Below are 20,801 nucleotides of genomic sequence, written 5' to 3'. Positions count from 1 at the left end.
AAGCAACAACGATTTGCACATACTGTTGTGCAAATTGAATATTCATCAGGTGGAAATTATTGGCAATCAGCAAGACACACTCAATAAAGGTTCTGAAGGTGGGGATCACAGGCCACTTCTCTGTATGTATGCTTTCTGGCTATTTTGGTCACTTCTGAATGGTGGTGGTACTTTCACACTCATGGTAGCATGAGACGGACTAAACAACCCACACAGTTCAGGTATTGCAGGTCTTCCAGGATGGTACATCAATGCGGGCTGTGGCAAGAAGGTTTGCTGTAGGGAGAAAACCAGCCAGTACATCAGGAGACTTGGAGGATGCCTATTTCCAGGAGTCTTTAGATGAAAGGAAGGGTATAGCCTAGGCAACACAGAGACATAACTATGCACACATGGAGGTACACTCACACATAAGGGCAATTTAGATATGCCAATTAACAGTCATGTTTTTGGACTGTGGGAGGAAGCCGGAGTACCCAGAGAGAACCCACGCATGCACAGGGAGAACATGCAAACTCCATGCAGAAAGACCCCAGACCGGGAATCAAACTCAGAACCTTCTTGCTTCCAGGAAGCAGTGCTACCCACTGTGTCCTATATCCATAGAGATTTATTGTTTGTGTATTTGTTTCCTTGTTGTTTTTTTTTCGTTTTTTCATTTCTATTATTTTTTCCTCTATAAATCTTTTCTAAAAAAAAAAAAATTGAACCAATCTGGCTGTATTTATCTAGTTGAACTGTCTCTTTAAAGTGCCTTGAGGTAAGATGTGTTCTGAAATGGCGCTATATAAAAAAACTTAATTGAATTGTCTTGTTTATGTTTTATGATAGCTCTGTTTACCTGCTTTGTTACAGACGTCATGCTGTTAGCCTACTGTGAAACCTCATGCGTACAAATATTTATATTTCCTGGTGATGTCATATATCTTTATTTATCTGTTGCCAAAGGTCTTCTTTAAATCTACCATCACAATCGCGGTGTTTTCGTATCCGTTGCGACCACCTGTTGTTGCCAGGCAACCACAAACTTTACCGACAAGCTCAGCGGGATTTGGTGAAAATATTTGGTGTTAAATCTCATACATATGCTGTTCTTTTCTTTGTGATGTGGTCACGAAAGGTTCCGTGTGTGTGACTTTCACAAAGGAAACATGTCGGAAAATGAATTTGTTGAGCCCTGTGTGGAGAGTTCCAGACCTGCGGCAGGAACCTCACAAGTAAGATAAACGCGTTTTAATTTAGAGGTGTGAAAAATCCTTGAGTTTCTATATGAAAATTTTCCTCATTCTTGATTCTAGGACATTTCTCATGTATTAGCAAGCGTTTTCAAGGATGTTTACAGTAAGGACATGGGGAAGACGCTGCCCTTCAACCGCATCCAAACAAACGCAGACATAAGCAGTTATCATGATACATATGTTAAAGAGCTCTGGGAGGTAAGCAGACAGCTGTTATTATAAGGAGTATGACAAAATGAAAGATTTCTCTAATTTTTCTTCCTTCCTTCCTTCCTTCCTTCCTTCCTTCCTTCCTTCCTTCCTTCCTTCCTTCCTTCCTTCCTTCCTTCCTTCCTTCCTTCCTTCCTTCCTTCCTTCCTTCCTTCCTTCCTTCCTTCCTTCCTTCCTTCCTGCCTGCCTGCCTGCCTGCCTGCCTGCCTGCCTGCCTTCCTTCCTACCTACCTACCTACCTATTTTAATTTACTCTTATTGATTATAGACTCGTTGTGAATATGAGGAGCGTCTAAAAGAGGCTGAGCTGGTGAAGACTCACATGGTTCAGGCCAGAGCCCGAGCTGCAGCCAAAGAAAGCCTGGAATGTGAGAGGTTGAAGGCAGACTTTAAAGATGCTTGTGATCATCAACCTATAGGTAAATTATATGTATAGTCTTCAAAATATTATGTCATACAAATCAAATTTTTTTAGACATTCTGTTTTTTGTTTTTTCATTTTAGCTCCACTGAATTGTAATTCTTGATTATGGCTGCACAGTGGGGCAGTGGGTAGCTCTGCTGCTTCTTGCCTTGCAACAAGAAGGTCACAGGTTCAATTCCTGGTCTGGGGTCTTTCTGCATGGAGCTTGCGTGTTCTCCCTGAACATGTGTGGGTTCTCTCTGTCCAAAATCATGACTGTCAGGTTAATTGGCTTCTCTAAATTCTCCTTAGGTGTGAGTGTGTATGTGAAAGGTGGTTTGTCTCTGTGTTGCCCTGCGATGGAATGGTAACCTGTCCAGGGTGTACCCCGCCTCTCACCCGTAGACAGCTGGAGATAGACAGCAATACCCCTCGTGACCCCACTTGGGATAAAGTGTGTCAGAAAATGGATGGATGAATGCTTGATTAATTTAGAACCTGAATACAGAGTTAATAAATATAAATGTTATGTATGATGGTGTCAGAATCATGCTATGGTGATGCTTTTGTTTAAAAGTTGTTTGGAATCTGATCAGAAAGGACGGCTGTAAGTAAAATAGAACACCCTTGAATAGGAGTATTGTTCACCTTGCAGAAGCACACCATGAACCATGAAAAAATGTGTTCAAAAAACGGTATATCAGTAATTATATTAAAATGGCTCTTGCTTTTGGTGTTTACTTTCAGCTAAATCCACCTACTGCTGGTGTGTTGATGATGATCTTTTCAAAAGAAACAACCTGATCTCGCCTGGAGAATACTTAGATACCCAGAAACCACAAGCTAGAGAACCAGCTGCAGGTGTGTGATGCCAGTGACATTTAGGATCTTATTGATAGGTTGACTACCTTTACCTTAAAATTTCTTCAACAGTAACAAACAGTTTTGTTAATCCCCCTTACATCATGCACAGGGATGCACTTATACCGGGAGCCTCAGCATGATAGAAATACACTAAAAAATTCTCCAAAGAAAATTGTGGAAATAGATGAGTTGGATGAAAGGCTTACATTTGAATCAAGTTCAGATGCACAACAAATGAAGAGAACCAATAAAGAGGTAACCCTTTTTATTTTTGTTATACATTACATTAATGTGATTATGTTTTGTTTTTGTCTATCACTGTTGTCGGAAAATTTTGATTCCTCTTCTATTATATATTAATTTATCCTATTTACTCACTATAAATGTTTTCACTCAGTCTGTTTCACCTTGAAGGCCACACAGTTCTCGGCAGGATGGTGTTTGTTGACCAGACATAGCTTCTTCCCATAACAAACCAGATTCTTTCTTTATTCATAACATGTTACTGTTAACCAAAGTGTCTGTAATGTGTTTTGACTCTGACTACTTTTCCATTGTTGTAAGTACAGTAAGGAGGAACGAATGGTGGTCATGCAGAACAGGGCAGAATGCTGTGCCATAAGGGCTGTATGATGAACTGTTCTCTATGAATAAATGTGCCGACTTAGTGAAATCCATCAATCTCCGTTTATTTAACTAGGGGGAACAGTTGAATACTTTTTTCCCATGAGTATATCTTTAAACTATTCCATGGTTTTAATTTGACAAAATGTCAAAAAGAAGCTTCAGGCACAATATGTTTGATTTGTTTCTAACAGATCAAACCCAGGCCAAAGTGGATGGGACAGTCTAGTGCCAAGGACCAGGCAGAGGGCTGGGAGAAACTTCAGAGTTTTAAACAAAAAAGTTTTTTGAGAAATCCCTCCAATGCACAGCAGAGAGGAACATTGCATATCTCACCCAAAGCCAAAGCAAAGAAGGAACGTGATGGGAGAAGCTCAGAGATTCAAAGGTATTAGAAAAAGTTCACATTGAAAAGAAATCTAGATTTTACATTTTACTCAGGTGCACAACATTTGGCAAACAATTTATTACAGTGAACTATGGAAGCCCCTGATCAATATTGACATGAAACATGCGTGTCTTTTTAGCTCAGAGTAAATAGTTGAACAGCCACTGTACCTCAACAGGTGTGTGTAAGCTGAAACCTTATGCTCTACAAAGTGACCACAGAGTCTGAAGCATAGGGGGGTGAAAACCACACTGGGTTTCATATCATCATCCATCTCTTTTACCACTTCCAATCCGTTCGGCAGCAACATTATATTCATCAAGTGTACAGTTTCTTTACACAGCTGAGAAACACAAACATTGTCAGGAGAAAAACAGCTGAAATATAAGCCATCTGTTAGGGTTTTTATTTTCCACTTATACTCATCTCTACAAACTATGCTTATCAATGCAGAGTAGAGTGCTCCTGGCTATCTCTAGTGGTAGATGGACAAAAGGTCAAAGCATCTAAGACAGATGGACAGATGGAGGCACACAGGGCAAATACCATTGCTTAGACACTTTCACAGTTTTAAGGGCAATTTAGGAGGATCTTTCCGGACTGTGGGAGAAGGACAGAGTCCACACAGAACCTATGCATGCATGAGGAGAGGATACAAGCTTCATGGAAAAACCTAGAATGTTTTGATCACAAGGAAGCTGTGTTTTTATTGTGTTCAGGCTGCAGATGTGAGATTTTCAAAAAGGGAAGAATTCTGTGTATGATGTTTTTGGTGGGAAAATATGTTACCTTTAATCTAGGAATATTTTATCTGCCTGTTAAGAAAAATATAATTTAAATCTTACTTTGGTGGCAATTATTAGCAAATATTTAAAGATATTTATCCCTTGATAATAAAAGTACTGAGAACATAAACTGATTTTCAGAGCACACCCAGGAACCAAAGAACTAATGATTATTTATAAAGCTGCAACTAGCTATCTTTTTGCAAATTGATTAATCTGTCAATTCTTTTTTTGATTTATCAATTAATAATCGGATAGCAAAACATTCCCTAAAAAAATTTTTTTACTAAATTAAACTAGTTGAATCTAAAAGTTTTCCACTTGAGAAGTTCTGGATAGAGCATATTGACAGACGAAATCTATATTTTTTTTTTATCTTAAATGCAAAAATTTTATGTATAATTTTTACAATTTTGGTATAATTAACGCTCTAAGTGGGTTGCTGTCTCAGATAAAGGCAGGTTTTACAGTCTCTATACCCTGGTTAATGATTACTGAATTACTAAATTAGTTGACGATAATTTCAATAATCGATTAAGCATTATTAATAAGATTCATTGTTTCAGCCGTAATAATTTATTTAACTGACTTTTCTATTACATTATATATTATTCTGTACAGATAAGATAACAAGAAGACTAACTAAGCATGGTTTTACATCCAAAACTTTTCAGCCATTAATTGTCGCAGCACAAATGCTCTAAAATTGACAAATGTAATTAAACTCAAAACTATTTGAGATGCTCATTCTGGATGTAAAGGCTGTCTTTTTGTTTCTTCTTATTTTAAGAGTTCAGTATTTAGTGTTGACAAAGATCCTTATCAGCAGGTCAAAAAGTTCTGATTAGTAAATATCTAACGATAAACTCTAACTTCGTATCTGGGGTAAAGATTTGCTGTTTAATTCTGCTTTTGCTCTTCTTTTTTATACCTTCTCAAAGCTCCGGCAATGCGCCTGCCCCAGTTTTCCAGGCAAAGCCATCAGTGATTTCTTTTACTGAATACAGTCTTGGACAGGTCTATGAGGTATGTTGAGGTGACTAAAACCAGTCAGAATCTAGAAGAAAATGTAATGATGAGTAACATATTCCCATTTTGCATCAGTCTACTCTGAAGCTGCAAAACGTGACTTCCACAAGCCGCCATGTCAGAGTCATCCCTCCTACCACTTCATACTTCTCTATCAACGGGGGTGAGTCACTTTAAGGCCTGATTACTTTGCTTTGTTGCAGCTGGGCAACATCTAGTCCTAAATTAATGTTCATATCTGTTAGCTCTCCACTTTGGTATAGAAGCTGGACTGTGAGTTAATCTAGCCATATACCTCTGTTATAAATACCAAATGATTTCAAGCTTCAGTTGCTCCTAACTGAATAAACTGTTATTTAAGTACAGAGCGTGTGTTTGCAGGAAGATTCCCCAGTGATGGAGGCATCATTGCTCCAGGGTTGAGCTGTAAATATACACTGCGCTTTACTCCAGACTCCTTGGGGGACTATGAGGATTTTATAATGGTGGAAACTGATTCTGAGCAGCCTTTAAAAGTGCCAATCAAGGCACATAGGCCTCCTCCTGTTCTCACCTGTAAGCATCACTATACTCATCCAAGGTTATTTCAACTACCAAAGCTTGCAAACACCGTATCCTATCTGTTTTGCAGTGCCCAGAGTTGTGGACTGCGGACACTGTCTGGTTGGAGGGGTAAAAATTGTTGAGCTCCGCTGCCAAAATGTTGGACTCAGTCCTGGGGATTTTTGCATCATTGCCAAGGACCAATGGCCAGCCTCAAACCTCAGGGTAAAATTTGTATAACTGAAACTATTTACTCTTATTTTTTTGTTGTTGTGGTTTACTTGTAGTTAAATTATCAAAAGGTGAAATAAAACTTTTCTGTGAGGTGTGGGTTTTAGTTTTGTCTTTGCTCCCCAGAAACCAGATTTCATTTAGAAGTTGGTCTTTTAGGCTAAATCTGGTCCATTATAGTCAGTCTTGATTTAGTACAGAAATACCGGTAGTTGTTGAAAATAGGGCTGTGTTTGGTCGGTCTGATTTTTCCCACTTAAAACCAATAATACATGCTGAAAAAAAGTTGAAAACCCAATTTACAATGTCTTTTCAACAATCTCAATATTGCAGCTTTTTACTTCACTTTTCAGCTAAAGTTCATTTGGATATGAACCATGTGGGGTTTTTTTATTGTCTTTTCAACCAATTTTGCTCGCTGGGTTACAGCCTTAGGACCCCATATTTAGTCTTTTAGTGGTGAAATTTCCACTATATCAGCAGTGATAGGAGTAAAAAAAAAACTATATAAGCTAAAAGTAAGCATAAATTTTAAATGTACAAATGCAATAAAGTGAGCTGCAACATTCAAGTATAAAAAAAATAAAGCCAGCTATGGCAGCTACAGTAGTTGTTCTCTGTGCCTTTGGGACACAGCTTGTCCCTAAATGACCTTTCCAGGCGTATCTTGTCATGCATGTATTTGGAGACATCATTCAGGTTTTAAGTAGCAGAAGGTAGAAAACTGTAAGCACTGTAAGGTCCTGTTTCCACATTAGAGAACATGTCTGATATGACAACAGAGATAGAAATTATCCTCAGGACTCAATGATAAATCTGCCTAATTCGGATTAGAGTTACTCCTGCCTTTTCCATTTTAGATAATTGTTTAAAAAAAGTACATGTTTATTAGACCACACGATGATTACTCCCCATTAAAACATGGAAGGACTTGATTATTGATTAAAACATGCTCACTTGATTGACATTTTTAATTAAAGAAAGCTCAGTTAGATTTATTTTATTGAATTTGCTGAGGGTGTAAAAAATGTGGAAATCTGGGTTTCCTCTCTTCACTACTCAAATTAAGGATAGATTTATTTCTGTTGCTACAATAAAGAATTATCTTATTAGAGGTTGTTTTTTCTCGATTTTATTAATATAGGTAAATATAACATAACATATTTTAACGTAACATATAACGTAACATATTTTTTTTCTTTTTTAGTCCCTGGCAACAACATACTATTCTGAGCAGCCCCCCTTTGCAGTGGGCCCCTCTTTGTTTACCCTGCAGCCGGGAGAAACCACACGGGTGGAGGTAGCATTTCTCTCTGAATTTGTACATTAAAATAAGAGCAGTTTGTTTATCATGTTTTAAGTTTGCCTGCTTTGTATTTGGGGACAACCACCTTGTGCTTGCTCTGTATTGAAATATAAAGAGACTTTAGTAAACTTACTTGTTTTCGATAATTGCATAAACAGCATATATCAGAACCTGAATGCAAAGAGGCGCCTTTTGTTTTAAATGACCTTTTTTGCATGGGTTGCAGGTTGTTTTCTTTCCAACCACTCAGGGGAGGTGTGGTCAGCTGTTCACCATGGTCTGTGACAACTGCCAGGTGAAAGACATATCTGTTGAGGGTGAGTGTTCAAAGAAAGACAAACAAGGACGTTTCTCCCCTGGGGTCTAATTTATCAAATTTTGTGTGGGAACTAAAGATTTGGCTGTGCAAAAGATATTTTAGATCTACCATACCTTAGAAACAAGCAGATTTTATTGATAAATCCCACCTGTGCACACACTTGGGCCATACAAAGCTCATACACTATGAATATGTAAATAAGGAGGCTGATCGGTGCTATTTCATGGTAACCAACGGAAGCACAGGGAAGACAGCAAAAAAAAAAAAAAAATATAGACATACAGTACATGTAGAATTAGATGTGATTGTGGAGTGAGCAGTGGGTAGCACAGCTGCCTTACAGCAAGAAGATCCGGATTTGATTCCCGGCCCTGATTTTTCTGCAAGGAGTTTGCATGTTCTCCATGAACATGCATGGGTTCTTTCCGGGTAACCCAGCTTCCTCCCATAGTCCAAAAACATGACTGTTAGGTTAATTGGCTTCTCTAAATTCTCCTTAGCTGTGAATGTGTGTGTGAATGGTTGTTTGTCCCTGTTTATCTTTGTGTTTTCCTGCTATGGACTGGCGACCTGTCCAGGCAGTACCCCGGCTCTTGCCCGTAGACAGCTGGAGATAGGCACCATGCTTATTCCTCTTTGGATAAGCGTGACAGAAAATGGATGGATGGATGGATGGATGGATGGATGGATGGATGGATGGATGGATGGATGGATGGATGGATGGATGGATGGATGGATGGATGGATGGATGGATGGATGGATGGATGGATGGATGGATGGATGATGTGGAGTGAGGCGGAGAGTCTGATAAATAAATTTGATATTGACACTACTGGTGTGACTAATAAAAGGAAGAAGTCTATATATAGGTGGGGAAATCTGAATGATTGAAAAATGATCAGACAGGAAATACAGAATGATTAAAAGCTGTAATTAATTAATAAAATAGAAAACTAAAATAACAAAAAATAAATCAGCAACCCACTAAGGTATCTTCATTATACTAATGGCAAATAATGTTTGGCTATATCCGCTTATTTAACTTAGAGGGTTCATAATCTCTCTATAGATGATGAGTTATCTTGGATCTTTAATGAACTGTGCAATGAAGCCGTGTCCATTTCTCTGCGACTTTCAAGCAACTCTTATATTTAGTTATTTTCTTTAGTACCATGCAACCAGCTACTCTTCAACACTGAGCCCAGTTCAGCAGATAGACCCAATAACAATTCTTTAGGGCATCTGATTGGCTAATAAACCAGCCGTTATTATGGGTCAGGAAACTGTAATGTTCAACTTTCTCCAACCGAGCAGCATCCATCACTACTGATAATACTTGTTTTATTTATTTCAACAATCCTCACATTTATGGTGTTTTTGATGACTTCTGATGAATTTGTTTTACTTTTACTTTACTTTGATTAATGTTTAATAGAAAGTAATGTTGAAAATCTATCAGGACTTAATCTGGCTTCAGTTATCCATCGCACCGCCTCTGCTGCCATTTCCACTTTGAGTCTATGTAAAGGTTTGGAGTTGGCATGTTGCAAGTCACACACGCTGACTTGACAAATTAGACCCCAGGTCTATTCTTTTTTCTTAGGTCCTATAACGTGTTTGGGTTTCTTAGGTGAGGGCCAAATGCTTGGAAAAGAACTTGTGTCTGTATTTGAAGAAAACAAGCCCTTCAAGGATGGAGAGGCGCACAACATCACTGGAGAGAACTCTGTTCATTTCCCCACATGCAACCCTCACTCTGTCCAACAGAAGAGACTCGTCCTCAGGAACAATGCGTAAGCCTGACTTAACTACCTCTCAGTGTACAACAACAAAAATAAAAAATACTATAGTCCTAAAGTATTTATATTTTATTATAGGCAATGTGCTATGTTGAAGTGGAGGTAATCATTTTAAAATACCAACCTAAAGACTTATAGGTGGATTAACACTCAGCCTTCTAGCTTTGGGGGGTCTCAGTTAGAAGGGGAGGTTGCCTTGCAATCTGAAAGTTGCCAGTTTAATCAAGCTTTCTACTGCTTCCTGTGTCTTTGGGCAAGGCAATTAACCACCAGTTGTTTGTCTTTCTCATTGATTGGTTCTAGTAGAGCTGTCAGAAGCTAATGACTAAAAAACAGACTTTTTATGGCCACCTTTTACTGATTCTACATCTATTTTCACAAGCATTTTGCTTAGTCTGATAGGTTAAACTTGGTCCAATAAATAGTAGTTGTCTAACTTTACTGCAGTTCCTTCTAAAGAAAAAAATATATATATCCACAGTATAATGCTGCCACCACCATGCCCTATCATAGGGATACTTTTATCATTATTTTCACTACTAACAGGGCTTCACTGCCGTTGAACACTCAGATTTCTTCAGATATGAGGAGTTCTGTACTGTGGGTCTTTGCTCCCCCTACAGAGAGCCATCTTTTGATAATCTCCATGCTTGATCTGTCTGTTTGGGTCAGTGGACCTGTCTTGGTTGGTTTGAGGCAGTTCTTTTTTCCTTTTTTCTTTTCAAAAGATTTTATATACACTTCTCTGTCTGATCAACAAAGATCTAATTGCTGACAAGTCATTTAACTTTCGAGAGCAAATGTGGCTGAATATAAATGCAAGCTGGACTTAATGTTGTAGCATGGATGAATAACGCATTTAAAAAGCCTGTTAATACTTGTAGATCGAATCTGACAGACCACTAGAAAGCTCTACTCTTGTCCAAACAACACTTATAAGATTTACAGATATGTGTCTTTGTGGCTTTGTGGCACTTTCTAGTGCTCTGTTCTTCCTAGTTGGAGTTGAGTAAATAACGTCATTGAAGCTCAATTAAAAAAAAAACTATGTGACCTTCTCTCATTTTGTCAAAGTCACTTGGAGCTGTCTTTCCACTGGCAAATCTTGAAACATAACCTGCATCCTGTTCTTCCTGGGGAAATTCTTGAGCCATCCCGTGTCCACCTCCCTCCTGACAAGGATGATGTTTTCCACATGAGCCCTGCAACAGGCCTCCTAAGTCCCTGTCAAGTCCAAGAGTTTCTCCTAACCTTCAGTCCAAAAGAGGTATGCAACCAAATGGATTACAGAGAGAACCAGATGGATAAACGCTTTATTTTAAAACAATGTTTGTACTTTTCCAAGTTGAAGGATTATCACAGTGTCTTTCACTTGGTCCTGGGGGATGTACCCTTGTTTCAACAAGAGTCAAACAGGTGAAGGAATGTTTTAATAAATTAATAGAATCCCAAAATACATTAACAATACATTAGTAATGTCTCTTTATTCAGTTTTTTCCACCTAATTATGTCTTTTTTTGTGGGAAACAGTGTCCTTCCTGTGCAGACTGGCTCCAAGATGAGCAATGTGACCATTATGGAGATAGAGGTCAAAGGGTCAACAGAGCCATACTGCATCCTTCTGGAGCCCAGTGCCATCTTAGTCCCCGGAGAAAATTTTATTTACACCACCATTCGCAAGCAGTTTAAGGTTGATAAAGAGAGTAATTAACAAATGTACTTTTTAATTCAGTTTTAAAAAGCAGGTTTGGTTTCTATTTATTTTATGCTTTTTGTGTTTCAGATTTGGAATTACAGCAAAACTTTCATAATGTTTCAATGGCAGATGTTTAACAGTGATGGCCATGTTGTTAAAGTAGAGCCATCTGCTGGGAGAATAGGTGCACTGCATATTATGAAGACACTTCACTCTAAAGGACACAAATTGGCATTTTGTTTTTCTTTCTATCTTTCTTTGTTTTTGTCTTTCTTTCGTCCTTTCAGAAGAGAATGAGTGTTTTGATTTCGCTCTGGTCATTACTGGAGGGAAACCAGGCAAGGTTGAAACCAGCTTGGTTTGCAACATACCGCATCAACCTGAACCTCTCAAGTTACCTGTAGAGGTTTCCTTTAAGGTAAGATTCAACAACATCTAGATTAGTGCTCCACCATTATAATATTTTGTTTTTAAATGATTTAATCTTAAATAGGGTCCTGCAGTGACGACCAATGTTCCCTGGGTGGACTTTGGTCTTGTGAGGCTCGGGGAGTCAGCTCAGACCACACTCATACTCACCAATACTACCCCTGTAAAGGCCAGCTGGACGCTTAGGGAAAAGGTTACCGATGAGCCGACGCACAGAGGCACTCAGGTATTTTGCAGTAACAAAGCTGAAAAGTCAAGCATATAAATATTAAAGAAGACAGTGTTTTATTTTTAATTAAATCAATGTCTGTATTTATACCCAGGTCTTGATGGAGCCGTGTTGTGGGGTGCTGCCTCCTTTTGCTTCTTGTAGTGTGGAGCTGTCCTTCAGCTCAGGTATCTGCCAGATGTTTGATTCAGAGGTGGAGCTGACGGTGGAAGCTGGAACTGGGTTGTAAGTACAGAGGTCTAACCATCACCTATACAAATAAGATATAAAGTTGAGGCAAATATACATTTGCAAACTTTTTTCCCTTTAAGGTTGTATCCTATAATCCTAAAGCAAATAATTCAAAATTTAAAAAATGAATACGTAGATAAATAAGTGGAATGAAATGCTATTAACTTTTACATCTTTGGATTTAATTTCAAATTTCTGATCTCTAGCAGGAAACTTTCAGTAGCCATGTTTTGGCTTAATGATATTAATAAAACTATGGTGGATTTTTTCGTTCCAGATTTTGGTTAAAGTCCTCCAAATTTTCTATTTTTGTCTGATCAAGCCATTTTTTAGTTGATTTGCACTTGCTATGAAGCTGATAATTGAAGTCCTTCTTTATCTTCAGATTTACAGCTAAATTGGTAAGAACATCTAATTTGCCAAAACTCATAGGAAAATATTATTAGGACCTTTGAGCTTTATTTCAAATCTACTGTAGCTTATTACTGGTAAAACGTCTAGAAGACCAATTCAAAATGTTAATTTACAAACGTGCACAATTCTATTTTTTTGTTTGTTTTTTCCTTTAATCGAATTTTGTATTTTGATGAATTCTGCAACATGATAAAAGTGAAAAGTTTCTGAATTTTTTTTTTACATGTTCTCAGCATTTTCTGTCTCATAAGCCTGGAAGTGCTCCTCCAAACATGAGCTGTTTGAGGACCATTATAGTTAGATAGCTGGTTTGTCTACTTAAAAATCAATCTTTCTTTTTCTCTGCAGCTGTTGTCATGTCAGCTCTGACAAAATATGAATGGTAGTTTTCAGTTTCCAGCTTCTGCAAATTTGTTCACAGACTGTTTCTCTCCCAATATGTTCCTAACAGTCACTTGTGCATCAGAGCAGATGTGCAGTCCCCTCAGGTGTGCCTTTTAAACCACAAGCTGCTCTTTTCTGATCTTTACATCGGAGTTCCCACAAATGGTAACATAACACTTTTCAACCAGACTCTGCTGCCATCACAGTTTAACTGGAAGGTATGTCCGGCTGCTATTAAATGCCTCTTGATCAGCCCACTGAATCCCACAGTGTCAATAACGCGCATGACTGTCATTCATAATCTCTAAAGGTTTCTTTTGGATAATTATGTAGTTTAGTTCATGAAAAACATGGGATGTCTGAGTCAGACATGTTTCCTGCACTGCAAAAAAATGAAAATCTAAATAAGTAATTTTTTCTCAAATTAAGTGCATTTTTTCTTGAATTGAGAAGGTAGGTGAGAAACTTTGCCAATGGAGCAAGACAATTTACTTTAACTATTGCTTTGTCTTATTTCAGGCATATATGATCTAATTATCTTAGTTTAGGAGTAAAAATACTAATTCAATTGGTAGATCATCTTATTTACCTGCTCAAATTAAGGGTGAATACACTTAATTTAACACATTTTTTACTTATTTCCAGATGTTTTTTGCAGTGTGGATGGTGACCGGTGCTTGTCCCAGAGGGAATTTTTGAAAGGGACAGCCTTATGAAAAGAGTTTCCTCCTTACAGATTTCTTCTTTCTTTTTTTTTTTTTTTGTCTTTTGATGGGTCTTTAAAATCTCTTGTTTACTTAGGCTATGACTGATGAAATCATAGAGTATTCCCACAACAGAGATCAACAGTTAAATTTAGTCAGCTATAAAAATACCTTGATCAGGACTCTGTAGATTGGGACACCCTGACTTTCCCCTGACAGGCACAGCTTCAGGGTAAACAGGCTGCGCTTTGTACAGCCAGCTTTGAGCCGTCCTCTGGTACTTTGGGACCCAGTGCCACCATGGAGATCACTGTCAGTTTCACATCTCACACCGATGTAAGCATTGCCAGTAATCGTTTAATTAGATTATCTTTTTTTTTTCATTTGTGGCACGCCTACCTTCATTTGTTGTATCTTTCTAGTTGGAGCTGGCTGACGTGGCTGCTCTCTGTGAGGTTCAAGGGATGAACTTTCCACTTATTCTTGGAATTATGACATCCCAACCCAAGACACTTTCTGTTTCCTACTCACTGCCTGGCATCAGGTTACCACTTTGGATCAAGAAATCTCCAAAAGTGTACACTTTTTGCATTTTCATGTACTAATAAATATATATTTTTTTCAATTTTAGTCACAGAGGAAATGATGAAAATCATTCTGTGCTTATGCTTGACTTTGGAGAAGACGTCCATTTGAGGAAAGCAGTGACTAAACAACTCCTGATAAAGAATGAAAGCATCATCCCAGCAGATTTCACCATAAAGCCAGAGTTCTTCGACTGCAATATCTCAGCGGCAAACAGCTCGTTAGAGAAAAGGTCAAAAAGTCTGCTCTAACTGAGTTAGGCTTGTCATAACTGAACTGAACTGTAACAGAGCTTTCATCTTTTTTACAGACCCACACATGCAAAGACTCCACTTCACTTTGCTAAACTGAAAAAAGTAGAAGCGAAAGCAAATGAAGGTGTCATATTTATATGTTTTCTTAAATGCCTAGAATTTGGAAACAAATCTAAGGTTGTTTTTCTATGACCAGAGTTTGTGAGCGGCCTTCTGGCTCATGGAAAAGGGGCAGCCTTCCTGGTGTCACCAGATTCAGGGCAGCTGGGACCATTTGAAACCAAGACAGTGGATGTGACAGCCTACAGCGACATGTGGGGGGAATACAGAGATCAGCTCATATGCAAGGTGTGGCTAAGGATCAGATGATTTATTCGCTCTTGTATAAAATGACTTAGATCTAATCTTGTCTGCAGGTCGGAGACCTTGAGCCAATGCCTATTTCCATTAAGATGACTGTGAAGGGCTGCCCACTCTACTTCCAAATGACTGGTCCCCGACCAGATGACCAGCATCAGGGACCAATCATATAGTCTGTTACACATCCTTAGGTTAAGATGACCCCTGTTTGTAATCCTGTTAATGATTGAATATTCTGCTTCATGTTTGAAAAGCTTTGGCACCCACCAGTCAGGAGGAGACACGGTTTCTAAACTTCTCCGCATCAATAATCCGTCCATGTTTGGTAAGTGGTTGTTGGCAAATTGGTTTAGAACTTAAATGTTTACCTCCTGTCAAGAAAATGTAGGATTTTTTTATTCATTGCAGTTCGAGAAAAACTCATCATACTCCCTAAACTAATTTTATAACATTATAACTGTGAATATCAAGGTCTTTTATTGAATTTTATGTGATTGACCACAACAAATTTGTCCATAACAGTTAAACAGAAGAAATGTTAAGGATTAATTTTCAAAAAATGTAAAATACTAAAATACTCTATTTCATTCAGATCTAGTTCTGGTCTTTGAGCCGTTCTAACAAATCAACATGCTTCAGTCTGAAGCGTCTCTATTGTAGCTCTGGCTGAATTCTTAGGGCTGCTGTCCTGGTGGATTGTAAACCAACATATTATTACAGTATTTTGACTCTTCTAGCAGGTATTCTTTAGATTCCCTGTTTTTGACGAACAAAATACATTTGTACAGTGTTAATGCCACCTCCATGTTTCTCTGAGTAGAAGATGTGTTCTGATTTATATTAAGTGTTGTTTTCTCCCAAACAACATGCTGCATATAGATGTAAGATCCCCCTACCCCCCCCCCCCCCCCCCCACCCCGTAGACAACCGACCCAAAATGTGCCCCACACATACACCATTACATATACATTCTTCACCCAAACTTGATATGGATATACTTTAGTATATTCTGTTGTAAAATGAGTCTTATCGGGCTACCTTCAGCTTCACAGCCCCCCTCCTCACCCACACTCTCTCCATTCATCCCCTGGTCGCAATCTTTACTCACTGTAGCAGCAACGTCCTCCTCTCCGTCTTTGATTCTTTGAAAGAATGTTTTTATTTTAGGACATTTTTTTCCGTTCTTCCAGCAGCTCTTCTTTCCTTTTTCTTTCCTGGAATCAGCTTATGTACCTCTTTTTGGTATCCATCGTCGCTAACACATCATACGTAACGGTTATGGTTTTAATCTAAGCTCTGGGTTACCCATAATTCCAAGTCGTAATGTAAAAAATAAAATACTTGTCTAATGAACTATACACAGTTATTAACATAGTAATTCAAAGTACCACTGTCTGCTTTGCTGTCGTGTTTAAAACGGCTCACCATCCTGTTGAAATCTGCCATGTGGATATGAATAAGTGCCGGTCAGTCAATCTGGTGTCAGGTGGGTTTGAGAGGAATTTTTTGCACCATTACATCTGCAAAGAGACGTCCTACTCCACAATTGCGTAGGGGGCCAACCAGCTGTCAGTGAAGGGGCCCCTAAGAGGTCGGGGGCCCCTAAGCAACTGCTTACCGATAGTTACGCCATTGGAACCTCTAAAGGCTGTTTATCCATTCTTGGAAATTTGAAATTGGAGTCACAAAAAGTATTCAGCTTCTTCTAGAAAATGACTAAATATGCAGAGCTCCTAAAAACGCTGACCCTGACCTATGATTTGTGTTTCGTTAGATATTCTCATGAACTGGGAGACTTATAATATCGAGGAGAACAACCATAAACCAGTAGATGTTGTGGTGACTCATCAAGACTGCATCCCTCTAAAGGACGCCGACGGTAATGAGCTGGATGGAGCATTTGGAAAATTCAACAAAAATGTTCCCACAGACTCTAAGAAGAATCATAACCCTGCATATGAGGGAACACGCTTGTCTCTTCAAAGTGTTACTGTGAGTATATCAAACCAAGAATGCCTCTTGGTCAGGAGTGTACGTATATGTAGTGTCTCTATCAATGCATCAGGGTGAGAAAGAGAGGGAGTTTGCAACTGAAGAAGAGGAAGGACACTGTCTCCATCCTGCAGATTCCCCATACTGTATTACACCAAAACAAACTGTAAAGTATTTTTCTTTTTTGCATTTACTCTTTAAAATTGCGTTTTTCTCTACTATTAACAAGGCTCTTCTTTAATGTGTGAAACTTAAGGGGATTCCAGCGAAGGGAAGGGAAAGCATCCATGTGTCTTTCACTCCTTTGAATCTCTCAGAGTCTGCATTTGAGTCCAGATGTGTTGGGGTGGCGTTCGGTTTCATGAGCCTAAACTCTGAGGTGACATGACTGGTTTAAGAAAACAAACACTTTTCGATACTAAAATCATAAAAATAAAAAAAAAACTGTACTTTGGAAACTTGTGTTTCTCTGTTTGCTACAGAAGGCAGTTTGCATCCCAGGTAAAGTCAGAAGGAAGCAGGGTTTGGATTTACAGCCTTTCAGATTGGATCTACAAGCAACCATTCGGCCGATGTAAGCATTCACCTTCATACTATTTATGTCCTGCAGATCTTTCATGCATGTCTCAATTTATGTTTCCTAAATTAAAATAAGCTGATGTTAGGGGAAAAAGGAGCCCAGAGGTGGCCTATGGAGGCTACAAATCTTCTCAGACTCTCTTTGCTTGCAGGCTGATGGTGCAGATGAAGGAGGACGGCGGGGTGCTGTACTTTAATGCCTCTGCCGGTGATTTACTGATGGCTGAATCAGATAAGGAGGTTTGGAATCCTCACCACATACATAATGTGCTGATTTTTAGGCAGTTAACTGTTTCTGTGTCTACTGCTGATCTATCTTGCAGGTTGTGGTCGGTGAATTTAGTGTTACGAAGAGCTTTCAGCTGAGAAACACCACAGAGATGCCTTTATGTTTCCAACTGGAGACACGGCCTCCATTTTCAGTTCTGACACATTCCGAAGTTCTCACTCCGCCTACTCTTCACATTCAGCAGTCGGTGCTTCATCCTCAACTGAGCATGAAGGTGAGATGAGGAGTAGCTCAGACTCTTTTATGAGGCTGTCCCTTTTTTCCCCCCAGTAATCGTTCCTACTTCTGTCATGCCAGGTGAAGGTGGCCTTTCATTGTTCTCTGCCACTGCTGGACCTTTCAAAGCAGACAGATGAAGACCCTTCTCTTGGAGTGAAGCTGATTCACAATGAAAGTGGTCAGAAGCTGAGATTCCTGCAAAACCTCCTTATCCAACATAGTAACAACACTCTGCAGGTCAGCGGCACCTTTAGAGCTAAGCTTCATTCTTTGACATTTTTTAGCTTAACCTATGCATTTCCCTTAAACAGAAGGTCCCTCTGTGTGCCCACCTGGATCTACCTACTCTTAGTGTCTCCACTGACCTCCTAAACTTCGGGATTTGTTGTGTTGGACAAATACAGACCAAAATGATAAAGCTCTACTGCCATGGAGCAAACACCTCCTGGAAATCCATTATAAGTAAGAGCACATATATGTGCTTTTATGAGCACTTAACGAGCATATGAGCCCTAACTGAATCTCTCATCGGGTTTAGAGTCAGATGACCCTCATGTATTTGAGTTGACACCGAACTCTGGGTTTCTCCAATCCAAAAAAGACTTGAGAAGCTCCTGGAGCCAGTGTCTGGAGATTAGCTTCACTCCAAGGTAGCAGACAACTCTGGAAATACACATATGTTAAAAACACATATTAGCATTAAAGAAACACATAATATCCATGTTTGTTATCTAGCTGCCTCTGTGTGTGTGTTTCAGCCAAGACAAAGAGTTCATGGCGCTGGTGGTTATCCAATCTCCTCTGGTGAAGATGCCCCTCACTCTGCAGCTCCAGGGAGCAGGATCCTTTGAGGGTGTCTAAAGGTCAAAGTGCATGTCTGTGGGTCAACACGGTTAAAAGCTAAATGTTACTTTGTTGGAATATAAATAAATGTGTTACAATAAGTTAACAGTAACATCTTTTCTGAAGCAAAACATGCAAGTGATATTTCTTAAATGTCTTTAAAGATTGATCCATAGTATCAGTTAGGTGCTTCTTATTTAACAATTTTAGATTACATAAACTTGATAGATGTTATATACCTGGGCCAAACTTTGGGTGATCATTTGCTTTGCTTGCCTGAGAAAGAAAAGGACAGAAATTTAAAAGAGACGGAAATAGAGCATCATAAAACAAACATGACCTGACTGGTTTTTACTGCAGGTAATAAACAGTTTGGAACCAAAGACAGAAAGCATGAAGATACATTTAGTGGATTAAAAACTGTAATTAAATCAGGAAAATGTTTTTCTCTGCTTGGATCTCAAACACCAAAAAAATAATTATGTTCAGGCTCATGTGAGATTGTTCTGGTAAATGACAATAAAGTTGTGTTGTTAAGCATTCAACACCATGGTGATACTGAAAAACTTTCCAAGAAAAAAACTAGTTTATGAGTTCAAAGAGGGATTTAAAGAGGTCTCAGAAGAAATCAGCATTTTCATGGTTTGGAAACTGAGGATGTTAAGCCAACTGTCATCATGCCCAAGAGTCCTGTCACACTAAAGAAACTCCAAATTCTCCCACGGAATTGCAAGAGCTTCTCATAACCACTGGTAGAGGATTATGGAAGCGAGTCTTCTGCTTTTCATGGAGATCTAAAAGAAGTAAAGCATTGCTTTCTCAGAAAATCCCAACCTGCAGATCGACGTTTGTCAGAGAGAACCAAGACTGATGGATTGATTTTAACACCAGAAAAGTCACTTTTTTATAATCTCATGTGCAACTAATTAATGTTATTATTTCCAAAATATTTGAAGAATGAGCTTTAGGCACCAATATGTGAACAAATCAAATGAAAAGATCTGGTAGCTGAAGCCTAAATTGGATAATATAAATACCATTTCAGTTGGAGAGCTGTTGATCGGAAATATACATTTTGATTTATAATTTGGAATTAAAATAACCAACTTAATCCCATGCATTTCATTTTGGTGAAATGCATGGGATTAACCTGATGGTTCAGAACAGATGAATAAACTGCAAGGCAAAGTAACACAGTAAGAAAAAAAAGCCCTGCATAGATGTTATTAAAATATAAATTAAATGTATCTTTTAAGCTCAGTCTTCACATTTTAAAGTCTTATTTCTCTTAAATGACTTCCGTACCTAAGGCCTTGAGAGTTTTCAGAGATTCCAGCTGCCCTTTATCTGCCAGGGATGAAGAAGGTTTTCCAACAAGACCTAGTTAGCTAAGCATAATGATATAAGCTGGAAAGATAGACATGCACATGCTAACATTTCCATTTGCACATCCCAGGTTTTATAAATTAGTGATCAGGTATTTATATATGCTGCGTTTGACCGGACATCGTTATGTTTATGTTAGCACTATGGCTTTATCCACAAAACCCATGCAGAATGTTGCAGCTGATATTTGAGTTCTGCTAAGTGCAGATTAAATAGTTTGCAAAGACAGGAAACAATTAGAGGTGATTTTATTACTCTGGAAAAAAAACATGGAAGTGTTGCCAGCAAGAAAAAAAAGAAACACTAAAAATGTCTTCTTAAGAGAGGACAGAGAGTTCTCTCTTGTTGTTAGGGAATCCCAGAGATGAAGAAATTTGTGTTTACACTTACGTATAGGCACACACACAGACTAGTTTGGTGAGGAATGACTGCTTATCTCTAGAACTGTTGAGCAGTACGGACATCTGC

At 38.6% G+C, this 20,801-nt stretch overlaps 1 protein-coding gene across 1 annotated transcript; it reads left to right on the top strand.

The window, feature by feature from the left end:
- Positions 1–1,023: 1,023 nt before the first annotated feature.
- On the top strand, positions 1,024–19,274 carry dlec1 (DLEC1 cilia and flagella associated protein). The gene is made up of 38 exons (XM_038293665.1): positions 1,024–1,217; positions 1,299–1,436; positions 1,717–1,867; positions 2,599–2,712; positions 2,825–2,970; positions 3,534–3,727; positions 5,454–5,538; positions 5,617–5,704; positions 5,923–6,096; positions 6,173–6,309; positions 7,523–7,615; positions 7,848–7,938; positions 9,571–9,733; positions 10,814–11,006; positions 11,085–11,155; positions 11,270–11,429; positions 11,523–11,619; positions 11,723–11,853; positions 11,929–12,090; positions 12,188–12,318; positions 13,190–13,340; positions 14,046–14,162; positions 14,249–14,370; positions 14,458–14,643; positions 14,722–14,789; positions 14,862–15,013; positions 15,082–15,197; positions 15,280–15,350; positions 16,800–17,017; positions 17,091–17,183; positions 17,274–17,396; positions 17,500–17,591; positions 17,749–17,836; positions 17,920–18,099; positions 18,183–18,341; positions 18,416–18,566; positions 18,643–18,754; positions 18,863–19,274. Exons 1-38 carry the CDS (start codon positions 1,152–1,154, stop codon positions 18,963–18,965), a joined length of 4,887 nt encoding a protein of 1,628 aa, XP_038149593.1. The 5' UTR covers positions 1,024–1,151; the 3' UTR covers positions 18,966–19,274.
- Positions 19,275–20,801: the final 1,527 nt, after the last annotated feature.

The sequence above is a fragment of the Cyprinodon tularosa genome, unplaced genomic scaffold, assembly GCF_016077235.1.
Source record: "Cyprinodon tularosa strain WSP-4 unplaced genomic scaffold, ASM1607723v1 ctg33, whole genome shotgun sequence".
Classification (NCBI taxonomy): Eukaryota; Metazoa; Chordata; class Actinopteri; order Cyprinodontiformes; family Cyprinodontidae; genus Cyprinodon; species Cyprinodon tularosa.
This window is presented reverse-complemented; position numbering and strand designations above follow the sequence as displayed.